We start from the raw sequence: 16741 nt of genomic DNA, 5'->3' as shown, positions 1-16741 counted from the left end.
GATCTGGAGACAGTGATGTGCTCTAGACAAGCACCAATCAGCACTAAGGTAATTCTGTCCTGAACCCTTAGGTAATGTCATACTGCTCAGGCTGCTCACTTGCTGCGATTTTAGACATGCCATTTACCTTGAGAAGTATAGCTTCCTCTCAAGCAGCATCCTTTAATAGTGCTAGACTTGCGTAATCTGGGTAAAAATCTCACTTCCAGGCTTCAAAGTGTGTGTTGGGGAGAGATTGAATTTAAATGTTAAATCCATTTGTATCTACCATGCTACAAGGACTTAAGGGAGAGGTCTCCATCAGTGGAGAGCCTCTCTAAATTTGATTACATTTAACAGTTAAAATAGTATTGCTCAGAGATAATTAAATTGGAAACTCTTCAGACACCGATTTATCGAGTCACTTTTTAAATCTAACACTTTTTTCTCTCTCATTCCTTGAAATGTCTAGATACTGGCTGCTCTGCAGAAAGATAACCGAGAAATGGAAAAAGGAAGTCCTTCACTCAAACGTTAAAATTATGGTTGCCTCCAGTGACTCATGGGAAAAGAGCTAAAGTGGCAAAAGTATTGAGTATTGTTTGACGTATGAGCCTGCAAATCAAAGTGTTATTTCAGAGTTTTGTTTAGTAGTAGGATAGCCTTAAATGGGAGAGAGGAAAAAAGAGGAGGGGGAAAAAAAGGAAGGAAAGAAATCAGGGAATAAAACCCTTACAAATTAAACCTAGGCTTAGCCTTAAACTTTTAGTGGAATGAGCATTTGCTGTGGACAGCGTTACACATTCTGTACTTCTGATGAGGGCAGTGAAACTAAACAATATTAAGGGTTTTTTTAAGGTGTTATTTTTTGTCGATGTTTTAAAAGACTGGGCATTTGGCAATGTCGGTTGCTTTGAAAGCTATTATCCAGTTTCATTCTTAGGCAGGATATACTTCCCATACCTATTAACAGTAGCTGGATCTGGATTTTAAATAACTGGTGCTGAAATTTATAGTTAAATGATGTAAGGACCATTGCTTTAGAAATGTTTCTTGTTTTATAGGCTGTGGGTCCCATTTACCAAAGAAATCATGTAGACATAGAACTACATTCCTTTCCTTAATAAGAAAAAGTTAAGTAGAAAGTAAACTTGGAAGAGAAGTCACACTAGCAGTGCAAAACCAATTATTCTTCAAGATGCCTTGGAAATCTGTGTTTCCAATCTGGATGCATATGGAAGAAGATCCATTAATCGACTAGATTCCAAACTCACTGGGGGGTTTCTAGTATTTATCTGGCATCATTTCCTGGTTGTACTCTCTTTCCTGTTTAAAGCCAGGGTCACACACTCTACTAAATGTATGTTTCCATGTATCCCTCTTTCTGGGGCAGTGCCGTTTCGGGGTGTACTTGCCTACCAGCTACTTATTCCTGTACCATCTCCCCAGTCACGCTGATAAAACTGTGGGCTGAGCAGATAGACTGAGAAACGGTTAAAAGCGATTTTTATGGTTACTTCAAGCGCAGCTCTGCTCACTGGCAGAACTGAGGAGGAAGGGTGTAGGGGAGAAGTTACATAAGCCAGCGTTGCTGCTGGAAAGAAAAGGTTATGTGGGATCTCCTGAAGCTGCTGCTGCCACAGGGGGAAAGCATTACGTGGAGCTGAAAAGTGAAAGAAGTTTATTGCGGAATGTGCCAGACAAATACAATCAGGATAAGTACAAGCTGTCATTTCCTAGTGTTTTATCCAGCTTCTAATACATGGGAGCAAGTTACAGAGGCTGCCAACTGCAGTTGCATAATTCTGTTATACAGGTTAGATCCCCCCTGCATTCAGATGAATGTTGAACTGTAAATCATGAGTGCCTCTGATTTACAAGAATGTTTATTGCATAGTGTATAATGCAAAATCTATTTTATAAATAATGACGATCATTGAAAAGGGAAGCTAAGTGAAGCAATATTTGTGTTAACTGTAAACAGGCGTTACTAAATCCTCTAGTTGTATGGTCAGCAGTTTCCCAATGCTCTTCAGTCTGTTTTATGCTAATTATTTTGGCATTGTCTGAATTAAAAAAAAAAAAAAAGACAATAATAGTTGCATACTGCTCAACTCAACATATGATGTAAAGGACTGTGGGACATAATCAAACTGCTGTCCTTTAGTACAAACATTGTTTCTGCAAAGGATTAGGTTGACTGTAATATTAAAAAGAGCTAGAGCAAGATTCCCTGGTAAGTGAGGACTCATAATCACTTTGGAAGATGTGTAATGCTAACGCAGCTTGCAAGTCTGATACCTCATTGGCCTCTTTTCCTGTCCACTTTGTGTACCTGGTGTAACAGATGTGGTTTTTTGTTGGCCATCTCCATAAGACTTCTAGGTCATCACTTACTGAAAATAGACATCAAGATGTTGATACAAAACACGTAGTAGTTCTCCCAGAATTTGTATAGCTTTGGTCTTTCAATGACTGGTACTTGTATGCTGCATTGCTTTGAAGTGCAATAGAAAGCTGGAAGGTCAGTAAGTGTTTTTTAATACTTTCTCTGTTACTACAACAAATATGCCTTTCCATGAAGAATATGAGGCCTACCATCTGAAACATTTGCACTATGCTGTAAAACGTTTCATTAAACACAGAGACAGCTTTTTGCTCAGTATACATTTTTAGGTGGTACTGTAACTGGCTTTGTGATTTAAGTCTTCATTGTGACTAGATTTGTATTTCCTTTTAAACCAAGTCCACAAGTGTGGCTCATTTGTCTGGTTAAAATGCATTCTTTAGCTACTAGGTATCTTTTCATCCATCCACAGCCTGTTCTCCTTTTTCTCTTCTCAGTAAGGTGTTGAATGTAACAGTGAAAATAGGCATAGTTTTGGGAAAAAGGCCTGCTGCAACACTTGTGCACTGTTTGTTACTTGCAATGTAATTATTTTTTTTTGTGATTTGATCTTTCTTTTCTTAGAAGATGTATATATTTTCTAAATGATTTCTTTGTGTATATAAGGTATGTTCTTTAATGAAGAAAAGCAATGCAATAAGGAGCTTTGCACAGTTCGTTCTCAAACAAATTACATTTGAAAAAAAAAAATCACCTGCCTAAAGATGCAATTGTTTCAACTTCTCGGTAACTTGACTTGAAAGTAATGCTTGAATTTTGATTAAAACCAGAGATGATTAGTAAGGGCATAGAATTACTTGCCACTGAGCTTTTTCAGTTTCTTGCAGCATACCAAATCCCTTAATTAGCTGTTAAGAAAGATTTCTGTAATAAATTCAGGGATTGCATAAAAAATTCTGACAATTTTATTGTTCAGGTGCTTGAGAGTATCTGTAACAAGATGCATGAGATTTTCTTTCATTGAGGAAGTGTCCCCATCAAGCAAACTTTTTCTTCATGGGTTTAAGGAAAAATAAAAATGCTGCAATACATCATAAGTCTGCAACTACCACTCTACATGCAGCAGATTAGAGAAAGAAGAATACTTCGACCAGGTTTGGAATTCTGTATGACCTGCACTTTATTATAAAGCCGTTTTGCAACTTCAATCAGCAATCAATCATTATTGTTATTTTATTTAGTAAAGAATTTCATTTGGGAAAAAAAAAGGTACCTTGTAACAGCTTATTTTTGAATGTTTCAAAACTAGAATGACATATAAACTGTTGATACATCCCCTGTACATCATGTTTAAAGCGGTTTTATGTAGTTATCAGGTTTGTTTTGTTTAGATATATGTATCAAACTGGAACTTTTTTCAACTGTAAATATATTGTTTTGTTAAATAAAGTCATGTAAAGTTACCTTAATCACCTATTTTCATTGTAATTCCGAAATTAAAAATTCAAATACCCGTCTGTTTCTTCACAGGCTTCTTTAGCAATTTTTGTCTGTCCAAAATCAGGACTTTCGGACATTTAAGTATTGCAGGGGAAGGACTTTTTGGTGATGCTTTCCAAGTTCTTGTGTTAAAATACCTGTTCTATTACATGTGATATTTGAAAGATTTGATACTTACGGTGCCCATAGTTTAATCCATTTCATATGCCTTTCTCTGGAGGAGGTCTGAGATCTGATAAATTTATACAAAAAATAGATGTAAATACATTTTTGTGAGATGTGCAGAACTCAGAAATGCCTGAATCCTTTCAGTGTTTTAAAAGAAGAAATCCCGGTCTATTGCAAGTTTCATAATCACAAGGCATTTTTGTGCTCAATTTACAGCATTATTGTTATAATTTTTACCTTGTCCGAACTTCAGATTAAAGTGGAGATGCTCCTGTTGCTTACTTAACTGAAAAGAGGTTAAAGCAGCAAATAAAATATAAATAAACATGGGGAAGAGAAGACAGTATCTGTGCAACAGGACTGCTTGGGGAATGCAGTCAAAGACTAGGCTGCCACGATTCTAGTTTCTCTATTCCTTGCACTTACTTTCTATAGGCCTATACTAATTTGATACTAATAGAGCTTTATGTTGTCTATATTACAGGAGTTGCACAAAATTGTTCAAAATTAGATTTACTTTTCCTCACTTGTTTCTCAGTACTAATTTCAGTCTTTTGAAGAGATGTGAAATACCTTCCTGCATGCCAGCACATAAGATTAGGAAGCAAAAAGACATTCGTCTGTGCTTCTTCCTGATGGAATGTCTTCCTGTATTTATAGAAGGAAAATGGAGGAAAGTTTGATCTTCAATCTCAGGGTGTTTTAGAAGGCTGCGGTAGCAGCGGGTTGTCTCAACAACTTGGTGCTGAAAAAAAAAGTCCTAGAGACAGTTTGTGAAGTTTAAGGCAATGTCTTAGTATTTGTTTAGTAGAAATATTCAGTTCAGGGAATATGCCATCAACCTCATTGGCACCCTAAATTCTTGCATTCTCCAGATGTCAAACATGCAGCAGTGAAAAGCATCTAAGATTTACTTTCTCGGCTTCTCCCTTTATCTGTCTATATTTGTTGCTTAACAGTGTTTAAGAAGTTAAAGGACAGTTTATATCTCTTAAGCCAAAAGCAGCAAGAAGCATAACAATTCCTGCCAGGAAAATTCTTAAGAAGTCAAAACAGGTAAAAGTAACTTCTCTTAGGGAGATGACTGCTCACCATCCTTAATTCTTACTTATTTATGAAAACAGTTTTGTGGAACATCAGGCAGCTACTCGACCTGTGCAAGAGCCACTCTTTCCGCAGAAGAGCTCCCTTTCAGTAACAAGCTTAAGATGAACGGTACCGATTTTGGCGTCTTTTTTTTAAAGTGGTTGACAGTTGTCTCCTTTTACTATCCAGCAACAACAGAGGTAGATCTACTGGTATTTTGTGAAAAGTTTCTGAATACTAGTTGTGTAATGTCTCTTCATGAACAGAGTGAGCTGCTGAGATAGAGTACTCCAGTCGTTAGCAGGACAAGAGCCTGCACTGGTCCCCCGTGTATATGCAGTTGTCCTGCAGAACTGTGAGGACGTTAGAAGACTATCATCAAATTGCTACTGCATGATTGCAGTAAGAAATTATTGATCTCTCATTTCACTGTGACGTAAGAACAAGATTTGAACCTTCAATAGTGTAATAACCACTTTAATTATGTTTTGTCTTTTAAATATCCTGGCAGTTCAGAAAACGTAGTTCAGAGATTATTTAAGAGAGGAAGGTGTAAGCCATTCCTAGAAACATCTTCATGTAAGTTCATCTACTTTTTATCCCCATATAAGTGCATTCAGTGACTTGTGTGCTTTGCTTCTTAATTGTGTTTTTTGCATCTTAAGTTGCTTGTGAGACTTAATTTAGAACTAGAACCAGCAGTTCAAACACAGCTCATCAATACTGGTCCTATGGGGTCTAATTCCAACCTGCAGTGGAAAACCAAAAGACTCCATTCTTACTCTTTCCCACTGGGATGTGCTGCCTTTCCTGCAAAATTCACAACCGTTGAACACTTCAATCTGGGCCTTTAATACCCAACTCTGACTGCCAGAAATGGGACTAAAGTTTGCTGGTCTAAGCAAAGTAGTGGTATCATGCATAGAAATTAACAATAAGGTGGGACTGATTCAATAATCGGGCACATCAGCCAGTGATGGCCTATAAGGAGCAGAGAAAGTTGCAGTTTCTTCAGTAATGAGAACTCAGTATGTCAGAGCTCCACCATTTTACTGGCCTAAGATGTTTCTATGTTCTTGACATCCATCCCATGCCCTAAATCAAAAGTAATGCTACAGCAGCAGCAGCAAGAGCTGTGGGATATAGATCAGTCTCGTAGCCACTATTTGCCATGGGAGAACTGGAGTTTAAAGAACATACTCTTTTGAAAGGGTAAGCTGCTTCCTGTTACTAAAGCTCTGTGAGCTGCAGAGTCATAAATGTAAATGTTTTTTGCTGCCTCCCCTTCAATTTTTTTTTCTGGAATTCTGATGCTCTATAGTTGAGCAGTGCAGAGGAGACTGGAACAGTGATGGGCTTATGCTATTCTCTGCCTCTTCACAGACATGAATGAGGAGGACAAGGTTGAGTACCCTCTAAAACTAAAAGCTGAAAGACCAAAAAAATTCAAAGCTCTTAGTTTTGAATGGTAAGATTCATGTATATATTTATACTATGAAAATAGTTCTTGACGTAATAAACATTTCTTGTGTACCACCAGGGCAAAATTGGCGGCCTTTACAGAATGGGTGAACGATTTAGTGCTTCTATAGTATATTGACTGTATGGAGGTCATGTCCGGTATTAACAATAAGCTGCTCTCCGGTTCTCAGTCCTATCTGTGAAAATCACCCCTTGCAATGGGGCAGTATTTATTGCACGATATTTATTGTACAGATGAAGTCGATACCAAGTTAAAAAATCCATACAGATGGTTGCAGAATCAGGATGTGAGTTAGGGGATGGGGAGTGCTCTGCTTATACAACACTGCTGTGGCCTTAAAGGACTGAATGCTAAGATCGTTTTCTGAAAGTGTAGACTTTCGACTGAGGTTCTTTTTGTTTAAGACAGGCACATGTATGTGGTTTCATTCAAACTGAGTAACTACTGTAATCTCTTCACTGAATAAACAATACTGAGAGGTCACTTAGAAGTATGCTTTCAGGAGTATGTGTAACATATTAAAGACTTATCAAAAAGCATGTTAAGAATTAGAATTATGGAAAACTCTTTTGTTTTATTTCTTTACCATGCTTTTCTTGGAATTGGCTTCCTTGATTTTTTTCTCAATTCCCCTACAAGAAAGGATCAGCCTAGCATGGTGATGTTCCAGTGTTTCCAGTTGCTGGCTTAGCAGCTCTGCAGTATCTACCTTCTCCTCGAAGTCCCGAAGCAGTATCTCATTTCCAAGCAACCCACATTTCTGCTGCAGTTTCAAATTGTTTCTCCGCAGCCTGTCTCTGGCCTGTTTTGTTTTGGTCAGACTGTCTCTCTCCTGTGACAAGATGGTCTCGATGTCCATCAGTTCAGCCTTTCGGCCTTGATTTTCAGCTTCCACAAACTGTAGTTTTTCCCTGAACTGGCTGAAAATATGTACTGTGTTTGATACGTTCTTTTTGAGCTTCTGGATTTCATCACCGAGATCATCAATCTTTCTGCTGTGTTTCTGATTCTCTTTCCTCACGTGCTCAAAGTCCACAAAAAGTTGACTCTCTACCAGTTCTCCCTGAGCTTTCAAGATGGTTTCAAGGTTTTGGATTTCATGCTTCAGCTTGATGTGTTCCACACGGACCTAGAGGAGTAGAAACAAAAGAATTACTCCTTTAATCCCTGCCTTGCCAGGGACGAAGTGCTTCCGTCTAAAGTAAGTCATGACAATAAGCAACCGTCAAGGGGAGAAAAGCATCGCACAGCTTCTGTTCTTCAGTAGCGCGCGGTGTATGTTAGGGGCACAGCGCCCTGGCTGCAAGAGGGAAGTGCTGGCTTTTTCAGAAATCTTTTCGACAGGAGAAGAGAGAGGGAGGAGCGGGACGACCGGGGCCGGAGCCTCACCTCTCGCACCCGCTGCTCTTTGTCCCGCTCCCTGGCCTGGATGCGGGCGGCCGCCTCTGCCGCGCCGCCGTCCCGCCGCCGCCCAGGGCTGAAGGCGGCCACCGCCTGGCTGCGGCGCTGGAATGCGGCCCACTCGGCCTGGGCCCGGGCCTGCCGCTCCTGGCCGCCCCGCTGGCGGGCCGCCACCCGCTCCTGGCAGGCGGCGGCCTCTCGCTCCCGCAGCTCCCGCAGCCCGCGCAGCTCCCGCAGGCGCTGGCCGTACAGCTGCGGCCCGTCCGCGCCCAGCCCCGCCGGCGGCCGCCTCTCGCCCAGCCGCAGCTGCAGGCGGGCGCTGGCCTGCCGCAGCCGCTCCCTCTCGCCCGCCAGCCCGCGGTGCAGCTCCAACAGCGCCGCCCGGTCCCGCCGCTCCTCCTCGCCGCTCCTCTGCTCGGCGGCGGCCGGCGCCGCGGGGCTCGGGGCCTCCTCAGCCCGCGCGGCGGGAGGCGCCTCGTCCGCGGCACCGTCCCTGCCTCTGGCCTCCTCCTCCTCACCGGCACCGCCGGCTGCTGGCGCGGCCACCGCGGGCCCCGAGTCCGACGGCCCCGGCGGCCCCGCCGCGACCTCCGGCTCCGACGGCCCCGGCTTCTCTGGCTCTGAAAGCCCCGGCGGCTCTTCAGGCGGCGGCCCCGCCGGGACCTCCGCCCTCGGCTCCGCGGGCTCCCCTGGCCCGACCCGCGCCTCTGGCCCCGGCGATTCCCCGGGGGCTCCCGGGCCCAGCCCCACCGGCTCCTCGGGGCGCCCCGGCCCTGCCGCCGCCTCCATGGCCCGGCCGCTGCCCGCTTCCCCCGTTGCCCGGGCAACGGGACTCGGCTACGCCGGCCGGCGGGCGGCCCCGCCCCTCACCCGTGGCGCCGGCCCGGCCACGCCCCCTCACCTCTGACTACCACTCAGCGACGGGGTCGCTCGGGGTCGCCTCTCCGATTGGCCGCGGGAAAGGAAGACGAATCTCAGGCGGCCAATCGCAGCCGTTCGTTCATTTTAATAGCCCCTGCGCCCAGGCGCGTTGGCCCCATTGGTCGGAGCCAGGGAGGAGGGCCAAGCCCTCAGCGTTCATTGGCCGTCCGTCACGAGGCTCCGCCCACCGGTCGCGCCGCCATTGGCGGTGCCGGTGCGGGGGCGTGCCGGCGCGTGCGCGCGGCCTGTCGGCGGGCGGGGTAAGATGGCGGAACTGGGGAAGAAGTACTGCGTGTACTGCCTGGCCGAGGTGAGCTCCCTGCGCTTCCGCTGCACCGAGTGCGCCGACATCGAGCTCTGCCCCGACTGCTTCTCGGCGGGCGCCGAGATCGGCCCGCACCGCCGATGGCACGGCTACCAGCTCGTCGACGGGGGCCGCTTCACCCTCTGGGGCGCCGAGGCCGAGGGCGGCTGGAGCAGCCGGGAGGAGCAGCTGCTGCTGGACGCCATCGAGCAGTTCGGCTTCGGCAACTGGGTAAGGGCGGCGGGGCGGGCTGCCGGCGGCGGGCTTCGCGCCCCGCCTGACAGCGAGGGGGCCCGGGGCAGCGCCGCCCCTCAGGCCGCGGGAGGGCCCAGCCTCTGCGGCGGGCGCTTCCCCGAGCCCAGGGCGCCGCGGGTGCGTGGGGCCACGGGCAGCCGCTGACCGGCCGGAGGGACTCGCCGGGCGGGGCTGCGGGCAGCCCGCGGGCCTGGGGAAGGTGGGGGACGTGCGCGGTGCTGCGAGGAGGCCCCGGTGTCGCGCCCCGCTCCGCAGCCTCTGGGCCATTCGCGGGCCGCTTGCGGCAGAGCCGCGGGCCGAAGGAGCAATTCGGGCTTCGCGGGGCTGTCGCAGCCTTCTGTTGCAGCACGTGCCTTCCCCCGCAGCCTCTGGTACAGGCCCTGTAGCCTCCTTTTCTCTCAGTGTGTCACAGCACTTCGCTTGGTGCTTGCCTTCTGTGTCACTGCACAGTCAGGCTCGTTTTTAAAAAATAGCAGTAAAAAGCAGCATTATCCGACTCATTTGTGACTCGATCGTGATTTGCTTCATTAAACGTGAAGACTTTTTCAAAATGTTAAAAGTTTGTGATCATTGTAGCTTTTGCTTTTAACTAGAAAATGAGTAAATACTACCTTTCTTACTGTAAATGCTGTAGTTCTTTATATTGTTCCAAAAGTACTTCAGCAAGGCAATATAGGTGAGCAAACCCCGAATGACGTAGCAATCTCAGCACTGGCTTGGGGCATCCTGGTGATGGTGAGCTCACTTTTTGAGAGCACGGTGGATGCTCAGGAACCGACATGTGGATCCAGCGTCTCGATGGTGTTCCTGTGCCTAGAGGATCTGATGCAGCTTGCCTTAGTGATGTTTCTGGCACTGTTTTCATGGCCTGCACGCCCCTGAGCACTTGTAAATGCGCATCCAGACCTAAAAGTGCAGATCTGATGGAAACGTGGCTAACTTCGGTATTGCTAGAAGAGTTTAGGTATTGTGAGTTGGCTTTTGAGAAGCAGGGAGAAAGTCATGCTCTTACCTGAGTGCACGCTATGCTGAAGATGTAATGGGAATCATTTTATCACTGCTCCTTATTTTCCGTTTAGGAGGACATGGCTGCTCACGTGGGAGCATCCCGAACACCTCAGGAAGTGATGGAGCACTACGTGAGCATGTACATCCATGGCAACCTGGGAAAAGCCTGCATCCCTGACACTATTCCCAACAGGGTAACGGATCACACGTGTCCCAGCGGCGGCCCGCTTTCTCCCAGCTTGACCACGCCGCTCCCCCCGTTGGACATATCGGTGGCCGAACAGCAGCAGTTGGGATACATGCCACTCCGGGATGACTACGAGATTGAATACGATCAGGACGCGGAGACTCTGATCAGTGGCCTTTCGGTGAACTATGACGACGATGATGTGGAAATAGAGTTAAAAAGAGCTCACGTAGACATGTATGTAAGGAAACTCAAGGAGAGGCAACGGCGGAAGAACATTGCACGAGACTATAACTTGGTACCAGCCTTTCTGGGGAAGGATAAAAAGGACAAGGAGAAAGCTCCCAAACGAAAGATCACAAAAGAGGAGAAGGAGTTAAGGCTGAAACTGAGGCCTCTGTACCAGTTCATGTCTTGTAAGGAGTTTGAAGACTTCTTTGAGAACATGCATAAAGAGAGGATACTTAGAGCAAAGATTCGGGAGCTGCAGCGGTATCGTCGAAATGGAATCACCAAAATGGAAGAGTCGGCAGAATACGAGGCAGCCAGGCACAAACGGGAAAAGAGGAAGGAGAACAAAAACATAGCTAGTTCCAAGAGAGGGAAGGAAGATGGTAAAGAAGGTGAATTTGCTGCCATTGAAAACCTGCCTGGCTTTGAACTCTTATCGGACAGGGAAAAGGTGCTCTGCAGCTCTCTAAATTTGAGTCCTGCACGTTATGTGACAGTAAAAACTATAATCATTAAAGACCATCTCCAAAAAAGACAAGGAATTCCTTCAAAGAGTCGCCTTCCCAGTTACTTAGATAAGGTACTGAAGAAAAGGATTTTAAACTTTCTAACAGAAAGTGGTTGGATATCCAGGGATGCTTCATGAAACTCAGCTGATCTGAAAAAACGCAACAGAGGCCCATTATAGCCTCAAGGACTCCATTATTTTTTTTCCTTCCCTCCCCAAAGATACCGAAATTATGTTACTTAAAAACAACAAAAAAAAGAAAATACATAAATCCCGACAGTGTTCACGATCCATGGTTCAAATAGACTTCTGCTTTGGATCATGAAAAATACTTAATTGTGAAACTTCTACATTGGATTTCACTGCTTTTGGTACATTATTAGAACAGATTTCTTCCATGTGAACTTACTCAAGTCCAGTAGTCCCAGAGTAGTTACTTTACTCCTTACTATTGGACAAAGGAGTATCAGTGTAATCCTTGCTTTTCTTTAAGGTGGGAGATAGTTTCATTTGCTGGAAACTTTCTTCTCCCTTTGTTTCATTTTTTGGTGTAATGCTGGCAGCAAAGTGAAGCTTACAAAAGTCCTGAGCGTGGGAGCAGGGTGAGCAAGGACTTTTGTGACCATTGCTAAGCTTTCAGAACATTCTCCTTAGTAACTACAGCCAAGGTGCTGGGACAGCGGGGTGAGTTTCTGTCGAGAATACAGCAAGGATTAGCTATGGCAGGGAGTGGAAGGAAAGAAATGTGGTAGGTGAGATGCCTTCAGGTACTTGTGCTGTGGAAAGGGTTCTTGAAGAGCTACCTGCACACCCAGCTGATCCGGACATAGCTTTGACTTCAGTCTTTGCTGAAACAGACTCTGCTGAAGCTTGGATGCTAACTAATTAGTAGCAGAGTTGCAGGGGTGCATGGCAGCTGTGGTGCTCTGTTCCAGAGGAAAGGTCAGCGCTACTGTGAAGTGGCTGATTGGGGCTAGAAATGGGGTTTGGGAAAATAGGCAGTGAGTTGTCTTGTAGCTGTTGGGAGCCTCAGGCAGCAAAATCACTGTTACTTGTCAGGGGAAGTTACACCTTCATTGGCATCGGTAACTTCTGAGCTTGTATGGGATGAGGAGGTGTAGCTGCCAAATCCTGAAATTGATTGGGAGGGACAGGGAAAAAGAGCGGAATTCTCGAGTGAAGAGCGAACACCAAGACTGTTTTTTAAAAACAAAAATGAGAGGTGATAGAGATTAGGTCAAGATGCACAGCTAATGTGCTCCTGAAGTACAGAGCTGTAAATCAAGCCATTACCGGATTCTGGTGGCACATAACCTTGGAACGTACTGGACTAAACACACTGAAGTTGAAATTACTGATGTGGCAGAATGGTGACTGCAGCCCACCGCAGGGGGAACAGTACACCTGGAGAGGGAACTCGTCACGACTCTGACTAGTCTGAGCTGATGATTTAACACAGTGTGTGGCAGAAATGCCAGACCCACAGCACTAAGATTAAGGGAAAGATGTTGAAGGAGGACTAGAAAAGATTTTAATGCTCATTTCATCCTTAAATTCCCGTGCTGGTATTTAACCAAATGAATAAAAAATGGTGGTTGCCATGTGGAAGACAGCACAGTGTTACTTGTGCTTAAGCCTCTCTGCTGGTCGTGTCTGGAGAGGGAAGCTGTGGCCAGAGGCCAGCTGGGCAGGTCTTCTGGAGCACAGATGTGCCAAAACATGGAACTTGACTGGCTTCAGAACAAGTGCAAGCACTGCAGATGTCACCTTGGCTTGATGCTTTGGGCTGTAGTCAGTGAGGATACTTAAAACAGTATCAATTCTGCAACTTGGCAGAGGTATACTGATCAGAACTGGGTTTTAGTTAATACATCCAGCATTACCAAACTAGTGTTACCAGTGAGTTTAGAATAAAAGGGGTACAATTACAAAGCCAGCATTTCTAAGGAAGAAGAAACCAAAACTCTAGTGCCTTTTTCTTATGAGCTTGTGATGTTAGGTCCCTTCAAAAAGGTAAGGGCTATGTCCTCTCGGATGTAATGCTTTGTTTGGCTTACCTGTAAGTGGCTTGTTGCGGAATACTTGAGACAAAAACTGTCTCTCCTTGGCAGCAGTGGCACTAACTGCAATGTGCTGAGTAGCTTTAAGAACCACTTCCACCCTATATGCATGTACAAACAGCATACGAGTTCATAAGGTATAAACCCTTGGTTATTTTCTCTGTCCTACTCCTGTGGAAAGAAAGCTCAGCCTTTCTTTCTAATATTCTAGTTATGCAATTTGGTTCTTCCTGGAACTTGTTACCTAACTGCCATAACATACCATTACTGATAAGTGTTCTGGATCCTCAACTCTGCATGTAGCTGAGAGTTTAAAAGAATTGATTTGGTTTGTTTTTTTTTTTTCTCAAATCTGTGATTTTTATATTTCTACACTGTTTTGGCACACCTAAGTCTAACTGAAGCAATAGTCTAAAGCCCATCTGAACAATAACTTAAAAAAAATCTAGGCACCAATGAGTCATTTAATGTTGAAGTGAATTCTGCATTTAAACTTTGTAGTTTAACTCCTCAGCCCCTCCAAAATGTTTCTTTGGTGCTAGACGTAACTTATTGAACATCAAAATGAATGTAAAATAAAGTATTTTTAATGTATGAAATATGGATATCAATATTTATTTTATACTTGCAAGCAAATTCAAGGTGGTAAATGTTTGCTTTAGCAAATACTAGTCCCTTGGAAAGGGCTTCCCTAGAAGCAATGTCTCATTGTCAGCTATGCTTTTAATTTTAAAGGTGACTTGCACTAGAGGATGCTGCTGTTCCATATTTTCACATGGAACTGATCTCGTCTAAGCATTCCTTTGTTATGAGCTGCTGTTTTTTTGTTTGTTTTTAAGTTGAGATGCAGTTATGTTAATCCAGCAATTTACTAGAGCTAACTGCTTCTCTTCTGTGGTGAAGGGGCTGAAAAAAAACATGGCAAAGAGCTCTTCAACTTGTTATCTTGTGTTGATCTGGAAGCGCTTCCTGTACTGTACGAATAACCTCGCCTTCATGTTGCTAATGAAAAGGTGTTTTATATGCTTAATGCTCTTGACTTTTCTAATTAAAGATATTACTAATGATAGTATCTGTCCTAACAGCATTGATGTAAGCCTATGAAAAAGTGACACTCTGTAAGCTGTTCAAAATACTCATCTTTTGCTACTGATAGAGGCAGCAATAAGTCTGTTTTGATGCTGTATGTTTACTTCAATCAGTCCAGTCCCAGTGATGTTTTACAGTAATATTTGTTCACTAGGTAACAAGGGAGGGATAATCTCCATTCTGTGTGTACTACCTGGTGTAGAAGGGCTTGTTACAGAGTATTCTGGACACAGACCCTCCTGCCCTGTGTTCCGTTGCAGTCCCAGCAAAGCATTAGGAACAGCATTAGTAGGTTTGCACGAGTCTTTGACCATGAACTGCCTTGTAAATCACACAAGCTAAGCACTCTGCCAATTATTCTCTTGTACGGCAGCTGCATCAAATTTCTTTGCAACTGTAACAGACTTCACTAGCCTTTCAGTTTACTATCTCTTCTTGCAAAATGTTTTTGCATGTGCCCCAGTTGCTCTTACGTGATGACACGTTGAATACTGTGAAGGAAGGCACGTGGTGAGCCTGTTCACCTCATCAGCTTCTTCCTTAAAGGGAATGTTGCACTCATTTGAATCGTGTACTGGTATAGCTGTGCCAGACACACAAATGCCTGTGCTGAAATCATGTAAAACCTAACTGATGTTGTGCACTCTCAGCAGTTTACTAGGTTTTTGCATTGTATATTGGTAAATAAACTTGTATTAAAGTTTCTTTCCATTATTGATTTAATGGTAATGTAGCTTGTGTAGTGAGGAAAATGGGTGGAGCAGAGATGCATTTTAGCTAAATGATGATGGGTGGAGAAGTGGTCTTTATAAAATAGCTAAACCAGAGGTACCTGGTGGTAGCTTTGTTGGCTACTCATGCTTAAATTTCAGAACCACCTCCCTGTTTGCTTTCTTTGGTGCTTTTGACTGTGGTATGGCTGCGTGTAGAGGTGCTTTGAGCTCTTGGTACAGACAGAAGCTCTCCCTGCTGAAAGCCTCCCTGAAAGGGCAGGCCAAGGGAAAGGAACCACTTAAATGAGAGTTACTAGCTTTAAAGATAGTGGTTTGAGTCTTGTGCTGAACATTTAACAGTAACTTTGTGTTTAAGAACCCTCTCAATGAAGTAACGTAGTTCAAAAGGGACAGTTTGTGTGAGGCTCTGCGAAGTTCATTAAGATCTTATTAATCTGCTAGGGAAGAAGCTGTCCCTTTAATTGTCCTGCTAGAAAAACTTCTATACTTGTGATTATTAGATTTAGTTTAAATCCAGAGGGGGTGTGAGAAGGTAGAACAACACATGACACTTCTTAAAAGGTATATAAATCAACCCTGGTCCCTATATGATGTATCCAGCCAAAGTGCAAAACTCTTTGATCCTACTTCACACAGCCACAGCGTGATCTAACCCAGATGGAAGCAGCTACAGTGTGATCCAACTCAGATGAAAGTTACTTCCAAATTCTACTTAAGTATGTGGAATCCCCTTCCCCCCCCCCCCCCCCCCCCCCCCCCCCCCGTAGTTTTACACTCAACTTTTGCATTTTGATCCCTATACTTGGTTAGGTTTAAAAAATTAACACTGCAGTTGTCTTCTCACATGCATCAAAAATTATTCTTCCTGCCCAGTCAAATAATTGATTTTCTTTCCTGGAGCTAAGAATGAATGAATCCTTAAGCATGACTAACCTCTCAACAGTATGCACTTAGGTTGTTCCTACTTAACTGTCTGATTTCCATGAGGCAAACTAGCACTGGGAAAAAGTGTTCTTAAAGAACAAGTAATCACTTCTCACTGTGAGTAGGTCTAGTGTTCAGTGAGCTGTTGGCAACTCTGCATCTGAACAAAAAAAAAAAATCAATACTTGACCTTAAGGTAAGAAACTCCTTAATCTATGACAACCAGAAATGGTGAAAAATTCAGAAGTACTTACTGTTTACCAGGTCCTAATACATGCATGAGTTTGAAGTTTCTGTCCTGTGTGTTAAATGTATGGACTGTGAGGATACAAGAGGACAGATAACTTTGTCAGTTGTGTAATTTGCCCAGTTCCATCCACTCCTGTCCACGTGACCAGACAAACGTAGGACAAAGCACTCAGAATCATGTACTGTATTTCAGCTTGATTCTGCAGGACTGGAGCAGCAGGTGGAGTTAGACATGGCAAGAGCTACGTATGGGAAAAGTCCTGTTGCAACTTAAGATCCAAGCTGAGTAAGTGCAAGAAACGAAGAT

At 44.4% G+C, this 16741-nt stretch overlaps 3 protein-coding genes across 5 annotated transcripts in view; 2 read left to right on the top strand and 1 right to left on the bottom strand.

The window, feature by feature from the left end:
* TBC1D14 (TBC1 domain family member 14) overlaps positions 1–3790 on the top strand; it is a 75195-nt gene extending 71405 nt beyond the window's left edge. For all 3 annotated transcript variants that reach the window (XM_074904470.1, XM_074904471.1, XM_074904473.1), the window contains one exon: positions 452–3790. In XM_074904470.1, the coding sequence (XP_074760571.1) occupies positions 452–517 (66 nt within the window). In that variant the 3' untranslated portion in view covers positions 518–3790. The remainder of the gene's footprint in view (positions 1–451) is intronic.
* A 3347-nt stretch (positions 3791–7137) lies between these two features.
* On the bottom strand, positions 7138–8756 carry CFAP184 (cilia and flagella associated protein 184). Its single transcript, XM_074904134.1, has 2 exons — positions 7953–8756; positions 7138–7692 (listed from the first exon to the last, which is right to left on the bottom strand). The coding sequence occupies exons 1-2, from the start codon at positions 8751–8753 to the stop codon at positions 7138–7140; spliced, it is 1356 nt and encodes a 451-aa protein (XP_074760235.1). The 5' UTR covers positions 8754–8756.
* A 389-nt stretch (positions 8757–9145) lies between these two features.
* On the top strand, positions 9146–15967 carry TADA2B (transcriptional adaptor 2B). Its single transcript, XM_074904469.1, has 2 exons — positions 9146–9420; positions 10524–15967. Exons 1-2 carry the CDS (start codon positions 9151–9153, stop codon positions 11514–11516), a joined length of 1263 nt encoding a protein of 420 aa, XP_074760570.1. The 5' UTR covers positions 9146–9150; the 3' UTR covers positions 11517–15967.
* Positions 15968–16741: the final 774 nt, after the last annotated feature.

The sequence above is a fragment of the Athene noctua genome, chromosome 4 (genome assembly GCF_965140245.1).
Source record: "Athene noctua chromosome 4, bAthNoc1.hap1.1, whole genome shotgun sequence".
Lineage (NCBI taxonomy): Eukaryota > Metazoa > Chordata > Aves > Strigiformes > Strigidae > Athene > Athene noctua.
The sequence above is the reverse complement of the archived record's forward strand: the minus strand, read 5'-3'. Positions and strand labels throughout refer to the sequence as shown.

Bases quoted from the DNA above. Each gene is read 5' to 3' on its own strand.
- TADA2B (XM_074904469.1), top strand. From the start codon at position 9,151: ATGGCGGAACTGGGGAAGAAGTACTGCGTGTACTGCCTGGCCGAGGTG. The intron at 9,421-10,523 runs GTAAGGGCGGCG...TTTTCCGTTTAG, and splicing joins AGTTCGGCTTCGGCAACTGG to GAGGACATGGCTGCTCACGT.
- CFAP184 (XM_074904134.1), bottom strand. From the start codon at position 8,753: ATGGAGGCGGCGGCAGGGCCGGGGCGCCCCGAGGAGCCGGTGGGGCTG. The intron at 7,693-7,952 runs GTGAGGCTCCGG...CTACTCCTCTAG, and splicing joins AAGAGCAGCGGGTGCGAGAG to GTCCGTGTGGAACACATCAA.